Genomic DNA, 10,283 nt, shown 5'->3' on the forward strand with positions numbered 1-10,283 from the left:
TAACTCATAACACCAGAGTGGCAATTTCCGCTCACAAGAGCTTTCCAGACACAGTAACGAAACAGCAGCTGTGAACAGGAACAAAATGCAAAAACACACAAGGACAAAAGTCCAACTTAGCTGGGAGTTGTCTAGTAGCAGGAACATGCACAGAAAGGCTTCTGATTACATTGTTGACCGGCATGAAACTGACAGAGGAGCAAGGTTATAAAGCGACTCCCACATCCTGATAGGAGCAGGTGAACAGAGGGGATGATGCACACAAGTACAATTCCACAAGTGGCCACCGGGGGAGCCCAGAATCCAATTTCACAACATGCCTGTAATCCCCCGGGTGCTGAAAGGAAAGCAGTGATCTATACTTACATTGAGTTGCGGTGATGCGCCCTCTGGTGGATGTTCTCATGAACTGCAGCCTGGGAACTTTTTCCCACGCTCCAGGTCATATGAGGACATCCACCAGGGGGCGCATCACCGCGACTGAAGGAAATGTAGGTCAATGACCTACATTTCATTCATTCGCTGGGGAATTACAAGCACGGAGCACAGCTGCATTTAGCAGGGCTCCTGCCTGTAATATTAGTTAACCCCTTCAGATGGATTACATCGTGGGACGAGACGGTTCACCAGAAGGTATGTATCTTGTGCGTTTATTATTTTTCCAAGCGAGGGTGTTCCTGATGGATTGAGAGAACAATAAATTATTACAACAACCGCTGTGTTTATTTCATTAAAATACTTTTAAATCATGTGTGTGTGTGTTTTTTAACCCTTTCCAACAATTGGATTAATAATGGATAGGTGTCATAATTGACGCCTCTCCATTATTAATCTGGCTTAATGTCACCTTCCAATAGCAAGGTGACATTAACCCTTCATTACCCCATATCCCACCGCTACAGGGAGTGGGAAGAGAGTGGCCAAGTGCCAGAATAGGCGCATCTTCCAGATGTGCCTTTTCTGGGGTGGCTGGGGGCAGATGTTTTTAGCCACGGGGGGGCCAATAACCATGGACCCTCTCCTGGCTATTAATATCTGCCCTCAGTCACCGGCTTTACCATTCTGGCGGAGAAAATTGCGCGGGAGCCCACGCCAATTTTTTCCGCCATTTAACCCTTTATTTCAGCGGCTACAGCGCTGAAATTTTGCACATACACACTACTAACATTAGTAGTGTGGAATATGCAAAAAAAAAGGGGATATGAGATGGTTTACTGTATGTAAACCATGTCTCATATCCTGTCGGGTTTGTGCAGGAGAAATGAGAAGCCGGCAATTGAATTACCGGCTTTTAACACATATCGCGCTGAATGAAATCTAAATACAGAATATATATATATGTGTCTCAATGACACATATATATATATATATACTGTATATATGTTTTCCCGAACATTTGAGCACATAAATCCATTAGATGTCGGTTTTGCAAGCCTGCGCGAAAATCTCGCAGTACGGATGCCATACGGATTACATACGGAGGATGCCATGCGCAAAATACGCTGACACACCCTGACTACGGATCAATATTTTGGGAACATTTCTCCGTATTACGGCCGTAGTACGGACGTATAATACGTGGCGTATTGTCTTACGCCCAGTGTGAGGCCGGCCTTATAGAGAACACAGGAGTGCTCAGCCAAGAGAGCACTGCTGTATACAGGAGTCAGGAGAGACAGCTGTCAGCTGAACGATGAGTCTATCTAGTGTGCATGAGGTTTTTTTTCCTGAGTTTTTGGAGCAAAAAGTGCTGAGGAGTTCTAAACCAATGTCTTTTTCAAGCGCCTGAAAAGAAAAACCCCTAAAAACAATTTGCTGTGCATACGTTTTTTTTCAGCATCTTTTGAACGTCTTTTAATGGTTTCAGGTCTCTAAAAAAAAAAAATGGCAAGTAGTTGAAACAAGTGACCAGATCATTCTTTGGGCGTTTTCCTTGGGAAATTGATTGAATAAAAACTAAACAGAAGGAAAAACTAACGGCAAAGTTTCCTGAAGCGTCTTCTGCTAGAAAAACGTAGCGGGTTCGCCTGAGTTGAAATGATGTGATGTGCGCAAATTGTTGAAGAGTCTGCTCTGAAAAATCATTAAAAAAACCCAACTCCGCGTGAATATAGCACAAGTCTATATGTGAGCAGAGATTTCAGAGCAGAAACTGAACAGAGCCTCCAAGTTTTTGGAGAGTTTTGAATTTTTGGGTAGGATTTGGAGAGTTTCCCCTCAGTTTCTGCTCCAAAAGCTCACAAAAAAGACTGTGTGCGCAAGATCACACCTTAGGCTACGTTCACATTTGCGTTGTGCACCGCAGCGTCGGCGCCGCAGCGCACAACGCAAACAAAAACGCGGCAAAACGCATGCACAACGCTGCGTTTTGCGCCGCATGCGTCCTTTTTTTCATTGATTTCGGACGCAGCAAAAATGCAACTTGCTGCTTCCTCTGCGCCCCGACGCGGGCGCCGCAGGGACGCCTGCGGCGCCAAACGCAAGTGCACCGCATGTCCATGCGCCCCCATGTTAAATATAGGGGCGCATGATGCATGCGGCGCCGCTGCGGCGAGGACCGCAAATGTGAACGTAGCCTTATCTCTTCTTCCCATTACTCAATTAATAGCAGAAGTCCAGTAAGGAAGAGGTTAAGGGGGAGTGTTGTCCAGGTACTGGTAGGAGTAGGAGCTGATTGCCAGGTGTTGGGAGGATCACAGCAGCACCTTATATAACAGGGGTCCTGGAGTACTTCTGTCTTTTTTAACTTTTTTTTTGAACCCAGCGGAGGATGGGAGTAGCTGGTAAGCTGGGGTTGTTAAGTGTATGGCGATATGCTTTCATGATGCCTGTTGGCTTAATAGAAGGGTCACATCAGAAAAGGTACAAATATGCTGTACGTTTAGGGGGTAACCTACATCTCGAAGATAATGTACATTTTTTTTTTTAACTTGAGCTCTAATGACTCCAGGGGGCGCACACCGAGGTAGTGGGCTTCTTCTGAGGCTGCAGGTTCCACCACAACCTTGCTCGCCTTATAGAGGCTTGACACTTGTTTGCCCCCAATATTCTTCCTAGAATCTTGAGTCCATGCGCCAGTCTTGTGTTTTAATTTCTGGGGGTCTATAGAGGGAGGATTTCTGCTATAATTATGGAAAATGTTAACCCTGTATTCTGTAAGCTAAAACCAGGAGCGTGTTAAATTACCACCACATATGAGAGGCTGTAGGCTCTCCAATTACCTACTCCTGACCTGGTGAGGTAGTGGTGGCAAAAACCCACTTATGTGATCTATCAATGGTACTTTCTGTGCCTATTATGGGGACCACTCATAATGTCAGTGTTTGATTCTAGAGCGGGAACTGGCGAAACATCTAGCACATCCAAGCAGAGCAGCAGATGAGCATACTTGCCAACTTCTAGCATTTGGGAAAGGATGAGTCTTGTTTAGTATGCTTTTGTAAATTCTTTTGGGCCTGGACAATGCCAGCTTCCCTGATTTCTTGATGGGTTTTTATAGGGGGGTGTTCTGTTCCAGTACAGTTGGCAAGTATGTACTTGTCATATTCTGGGGTCAATAATCTGTCATTCGCAGGTCTGATAATGTGCACAATGTCACACGAATCTGGAATTGTGCAGAAGTTGGACTTCTCCAGCGGTGAGGAAAATGACGATGTGAGCCAAGAGCATGTGAAAGACTTTGCACGTCCACAAGAAGCTCATGAAAACCTGATGTGGAGAACCCATAACAGCCCTTTTCCCGTCACCCCCCAGAGGAACGAAAGGGGGTTCTCTCCATACCCAGAAGTCAGTCCTGATAGTGACCTCTCTCCTCCATCCACCCTGTATTCTGAGGGGGAATATCCCGGGACCCCCCTCCACTGTAGCACATGGAAGAAGCTAAAACTCTGCGATACGCCCTACACCCCAATGGTATGAAGAACCCACCTACCACTTCTGGCTGCTACAAAAGTTAAAGATCTGAGACCTAACTATTATTTTTACCCTCTACCCTCAGAGTTTGCTGTACAGGAACCTCCCATCTCCCGGCACACGGATGTCCTATAGGGGGCATCAGCTTTTAAGGCTTGCAGCCTGTACTGGTGCCGAACCAGAAGATCGGGCGCTGGTCAATATTAACCCTTTCACTCCTGAAACGTATCAACAGATGCAACTGAACTCAAATGGGAAGAGGAAGGCAGAATCGAACAGGTGACCAAATATCCTTCACATGTGGTCCTCCCGAGTGAGCTATGGCTTTTGAGGGATGTGATCCTGCTCGGGCATTAGCTCGGGTACTGCAGTTGCCTTTATTCATAGGAACGCACTCCTCCCCTTCACTGATATCAATGATTGAAGTATTGGGCATCTTGCTCCCTACAATCTTTGTATCAGTGTAATATGATGGGGTTTTCATGTTCCTCTGGGGTTAGTTGCGGAGGCGAAACTGATAATGAGCGTGGTAAAGTCTGAAACTCTAGCCATTTCTAAAGTTCATAGGTGATATTGATGTAACCCAGCCATGAGGTCTAATCTTGTATTTTTTTTTTCCCTCTCTCTCTCTCCCTTCGCAATGATCCACCATAAAAATAGAGAGGGTGAAACTTCAGCCAGATTTCCTTCTAAGGTCTGTGACATTAAAAAAATCATTCTAAAAAAATATATCTTGAACCGTTTAGCATGGTCTTTGTATTTTGCTACTCCTTGATAGCCACTAGATATTTGATGATCATTCATGCAGGTCTCCAAGTCATCTGACTTAGGCCAAATTGAAACCTCCATGTACGAATGTTAAAAAATACTTATTTCGTATATTTAATTATTCAGGACTCTTTACCAGATGCAGTACTCTAAAGGAAATGTCATGATATTGCTTATAAAAAAAATGTGGTGGTTTATTGAATTGTCCACCAAAAAGCATTATTGCAGCAAAACCTAAAATCTTGTGAAATAGTTAGGGAGATTGTCCATTTAGCCATATGAAAGTTTGTTCCACTTCTTTCCTGAGATCCTGAATGGTAAATGAAGTCTGTCATCAATAATCAATAATTAATATTTAACGGACCCACCTCAGGTCTCTCAACCTGAACTCCTATGTGTTCCTATGACAGAATCCCAAGCGATCAGTTTGTCTGTAAGGAGTCCTAGAACTTCCATGTTCCTACAGCGCAACCATAGGGGAAATTTGGAATTACACAGTACCCATTCAAATCAATGGGTTGTTTAAGTGTGCCAGGTCCTCCAGCACAAGAGATGCTTTGTAACTTTGAGCTATACACATTTGCCAAAATTAGAAGGTCCACATCCTGGAGATTAGTGGAGTGAGTTTGGACTTTAACATGCCCTGTTAAGACTATTCCTTTCCATATGTCATTCACTGAGCCTTCCCCACCCAAGAAGCCAGGACACAAATGCCTTCCAGAATTTTTAGATTGTAAGTGGTCTTGGGTGCTTTGACCAGGCCTGGGAGATTTCCAGTCTAGATCTCCCATTTTTCAACAAGTCTCCCGTTCATTGCGGAATAGTTAAATACTTACATGGCTGCTACTGGGTTTCTCAAATGTTTTTTTTTTTTTTTTTTTATATTCCCCAGAGGTTTGTGTTGCGTGAATCAAACATGGTGTCACGATACAAGACTGAATTCCTAGAGATTGAGAAGATTGGGGCAGGAGAGTTCGGCGCAGTTTACAAGTGTGTGAAGAGGCTGGACGGTTGCGTCTACGCCATAAAGCGATCGAAGAAACCGGTAGCGGGATCCACAAATGAGTGAGTAATCTGAACTTCTGTGTCGTGTGCCCTATGCGTTTACTTTTCCTCTGCCACCTCCAAAGGATTCTTCTTGGTTCTCCTGAGCATGGGGGCACCATACGGTGGCATCACTAGAAGGTTTTAAACTGGCCATTGTAACTGTTTGCATACAAGACAATGTTCTTTTCCAGGACGTCCCTCCTGACAGCACCACCAGGATATAAGGGGTGCTGTCATGATGGACTCCTGGAAACACTATTACCAGTAGGACTAATTCCTACTTTTCTGTACACAGGCAGCTGGCATTACGAGAGGTCTACGCTCACGCGGTGCTGGGCCATCACCCACATGTCGTACGATATTACTCTGCCTGGGCTGAAGATGATCACATGATTATACAGAATGAATACTGCAATGGTAAGGCCAGGGACTCCTCATCCCTTTCCCAGATGCAGGATATGAGCCCCATATTGGGCATATGGAGTTGTCACCATGCCCAGCAGTTACTAACCGTTCGTAAGCCAGTATCGACAGTGACCGGAGATGGCTCTGATCACTGATGTTTCACCACTTTAATGTCGCTGTCCATCTTGCCTTTACATGTGTGCTTCTGTAATCAGGTGGGTTGTCATTGCAGTTGGGGGCCTATCAAGGGCTCCCATCACTGACCTTTTGGTCATCCTTCTATGAAGCCTAACCTGCGGATGGGCTTCATAGATAACCTCATTTCCACTATATAATAAAATCTACTGGTTATTCCAGTATACAGAACATGTGATCACTGTTCACGAAACTCCATGAGGACAAGAAAAAAAATATATATTCTATAATTGTAGTAAAAATATAAAGTCAATAACCTCCTATTTCTCAGCTTCGTCCTCCAATGCTGATGGTTGACCATCAACGTTTTTTTTTTTTTTTTTTACTTTTTCATTCTTTCCTATCATGTCGGCATCAGGTGGAAGCCTGCAGGATCTGATCATGGAGAACATGAAGAGTGGACAGCTGGTGAAGGAGCAAGAGCTGAAGGAGATCCTTCTGCAGGTGTCCATGGGTCTGAAGTACATCCACAGCTCGGGCCTGGTGCACATGGACATCAAGCCAAGTTGGTCCTTGTTCATTTTGCGCAACACTTAGATTGTCCAGGATTACAATAATTTTTCTAGAAAGAGAGCCACACTTAGATGTGTCAAACTGCAACTTGAGCCTATTGACTTGAATAGAGCTGAGCTGCAGTACCACACACAACCTGTGGACAGGGATGGTGCTGTTTTGGTTGAAAGCAGCTATGTTTCCCCAGCCTTAACCCCTTTAAGGTCAGCTATAAAGCAAGTATTGGCCATAATCCATTCACTACTGTCCTTGTCCCAGGTAATATTTTCATCTGTCGGAAGCTGACTGAAGTGCGTCAGGAGGAAAGTGATGGCGAAGATGAGACTTCCTCCACCAGCATCCTGTATAAGATCGGTGTGTATCATGGCTGATGAAGGTTGTCCTCATGGGTCTAGGAAAGGTCTCTTGGTTTGGAGTAATTTTACCTTCTTGTCTTGGTTTCAGGGGACCTTGGTCATGTCACTTCCATTACAAATCCACAAGTGGAGGAAGGAGACAGCAGATTCCTGGCCAATGAGGTCCTGCAGGAGGCAAGTGCAAAATCTATGTGCTTATGTGGTCAGAATTGTGGGCTTCTATGTGGAGATCCAAAAATGGTTGAATTGTGACCCAGCCGATAACTGACCAGTCTGTCCAATAACCTGCCTGAGTCGATGCGGTGTGCCCAAATTGTGCCCTGCACCCCTTACCTCCCTGCACGGATGGCTGTACTGGGCAGGGTGAGTAACTGGAAGTTGAACACAGGCCCTAGAGTTCAGGGTATGTGTTAAGTGATGAGTAACAGGAGACATGAGGTTTGGTTCGCTTCCTGTAGACCACCAGGTATGCAGACTGGCTCACTTTCTTGGCCTAGGCCTCCAGGGATATAGCCTTCCCCACCCACCTCCTTTCTAGGCCTAGACCAGCAAGTATAAAGACATTCAACCCCTTTCTTGACTTTCCTCGCCTGGCATAGTCATTCCCTCCCCGACCACCCCCTTTTCGACCCTAAACCACCAAGGATGCAGAATTTGACAGTCTCTGGCACTAAACCATGAAGAGTGGCATTGATTCCCACAAACTGTCCTTTTCGGGACTAGGCTACCAGAATATTTATGTTAACCAGACCCCTTTGCAGCCATAGACCACCAGGGATGTTGGTAATGACCTCAACACACCTTCTTGACTTGGATCGCTAGGCATAATGACACCACTTAGAGACAAGGATGCCTGCTAGGACTCTTGGGCCATACCACCATGACTAGACCAGGAGTAAAGTGTGTGTGATTGGAGAGCATCCATATGCCACCTGGCCTTCTGACTCATTAGGTCACCAACCCTTGGTTGTCACTTGAGGAAATGTGGTCATGGACCACCACAAATATCTAGAACAGTGGGGACTCTACACAACAATCAAAGCTTAGACACTACTTATGTAAGATACCATGGAAATCTTTAAACTGTGCCAAAGTGATGTATGGCTATTCATTCTGTAAATCAATGGAGGTCTTGGATCTCATGGGTAGTCTGATCACGGGTTAGACTACCCATGTATCATGTATCGTTGGCATATTGCTCGATTTCCCCTTTAGGGACAAGTCTGCAGCCCAGATTTCTTCCAAGGCGGCTCATGCCTATGGGACTTTCCAGACATTTTTTTTTTTTCTTCCAGGATTACAGCCACCTCCCCAAGGCTGACCTCTTTGCTCTTGGCCTCACCATCACGGAGGCGGCTGGTGCGAGTCCTCTTCCATGCAACGATGACAGCTGGCACTACATCAGAAAGGGAAACCTGCCTGAGATCCCGCAGCCGCTCTCTTCTTCTTTTCTTGACCTGCTTAAGGTACGGCACTTGGTAAAGTCAGGCGAAACATGCGCAGGTCTCGTTGGCGATGTCTGCCCTGACTCTCCCCACTGGCTTAGGTTTAAGGTTGGGGTCAGGGATTTGCTTATATTGACCACTAGAGGGAGCTTGCTACCTAATGGTGGATGTAAATCTATATGCTGTGGGAGCTCCCCCTTGTGGTGGCTGCAGGCAGTGAAAATGTAGTAATTTCACCTTCAATGCAGGATATTTGGAGTGTGGCAATACTATCAAAGGCCTATAGGTGACTTATTAGTTTTTGGGTCACACTAGTCAAACTTTGACCCTGCATCAGCTTTTCTTAATCTTATTCCTATACTATTTGCCCCCTCCAGGCGTTGATTCATCCGGACCCTGCAGCCAGACTCTCTGCAGCCGCCCTGGTAAAGCACCCTGTCCTGAGGCGATCTCTAGGAAAGGCGGCTCTGCTCCAGAAACAGCTCAATGTGGAGAAGTTTAAGACTGCCATGCTGGAGAGGTAGGTGACCGCTCCCAAACTGCGTTTATGGGTTTCTTGGCAGATATCTCCCCTATAAGAGCTTCACTTTGGGTATATACTCCTGGAATAGGTAAGTTTTGCGGTTGAGTATGTTCTTCTTGCTACGTGACTTTCCATAGGTTTTTTTATTAAAATGGCCAGCTCACTGAGGGATTGGATTGCAGCTGCTTGAAATGCACAAAGGTCTCTGCTTTCCAGTAGTTTAACCTCATTCCAGTGTGGATTTCAGCTACACTGTTCAGTACTGCCTTACAAAGCTGGATTCACAGCTACATTGCTCAATACTATTGTCTAATGTCCCAAATGTTAGTGCTGCTTCTCTACATCTGATGTCGGTGTATGGGGCGATAAAAGAACAGCTAATCTATTCCCAATAGGTTAGACAACTGCAAACTGGAGATGGGAGGCTGCAGTGGTGAAAAATGCAGGAAACAAAGCGTATAATAACCAGAAATAATTATTCCTCACACCTACAATTTTCTAGTAGGTGTTTCATCTTGCACCAATGCTAGATTCAGAGCTACACTGCTCAGTACTGCTGTATAATGGCCTCCAGTGCTGGATTCACAGCTACACTGCACAGCTGTAGGTCTTTCAGGCTGCTGCATCTGAGCATGTGCTGTATAGAAGGGGGGAAGGAATCCCTCATGTCTCTGTAAGGGAGACATCATAGCAGCTTGTCTCGCCCACAAGAGAAACAAAAGCTGAAAATGTAATTTATTTATTATTTTTTTTTTAACAGGGAACTTCAAGCTGCCAAACAGGCCCAAAATTCTGGAAAGGACGAGTGCACAGACCTCCCTTCTAAGTCCGACTTCATGTGCAAAAGCAGGAAGAGATTAGTCGGGGGCAAAAACACCCGATCATTAAGTTTCACTTGTGGCGGCTATAAGTGAAGGACTGCAAATACCAGCATGGCTCCACAACGTCTGTGCCAACATTTTGCCAGTTAAAAAGAAAAATTAACTATCTTCAGCCTATACATTGGGCAAGACCTGCCTGCTTTGTAAATGTCTCCTCTGCCCCGTGCTCCATTCCCTGTATAGAACTGGATTGTTTTAACTTTATAATGTCTAATTTTAAATAAAATTTTAACTTTGA

The 10,283-nt window shown here is 45.2% G+C and overlaps 1 protein-coding gene across 2 annotated transcripts; it reads left to right on the forward strand.

Annotated features, from left to right (window-relative positions):
- Nucleotides 1-2,664: 2,664 nt before the first annotated feature.
- Nucleotides 2,665-10,283, forward strand: WEE2 (WEE2 oocyte meiosis inhibiting kinase). 2 transcript variants are annotated; one of them, XM_077266751.1, is made up of 12 exons: nt 2,665-2,783; nt 3,575-3,912; nt 3,998-4,191; nt 4,573-4,606; nt 5,573-5,745; nt 6,023-6,144; nt 6,686-6,832; nt 7,099-7,194; nt 7,285-7,370; nt 8,492-8,662; nt 9,019-9,161; nt 9,925-10,283. In XM_077266751.1, the coding sequence occupies exons 1-12, from the start codon at nt 2,771-2,773 to the stop codon at nt 10,076-10,078; spliced, it is 1,671 nt and encodes a 556-aa protein (XP_077122866.1). In that variant the 5' UTR covers nt 2,665-2,770; the 3' UTR covers nt 10,079-10,283. The 2 variants fall into 2 exon arrangements, with proteins under 2 accessions (XP_077122866.1, XP_077122867.1); XM_077266752.1 differs by having other exon boundaries at nt 2,750-2,862.

The sequence above is a fragment of the Ranitomeya variabilis genome, chromosome 5 (assembly GCF_051348905.1).
Source record: "Ranitomeya variabilis isolate aRanVar5 chromosome 5, aRanVar5.hap1, whole genome shotgun sequence".
Taxonomy (NCBI): domain Eukaryota; kingdom Metazoa; phylum Chordata; class Amphibia; order Anura; family Dendrobatidae; genus Ranitomeya; species Ranitomeya variabilis.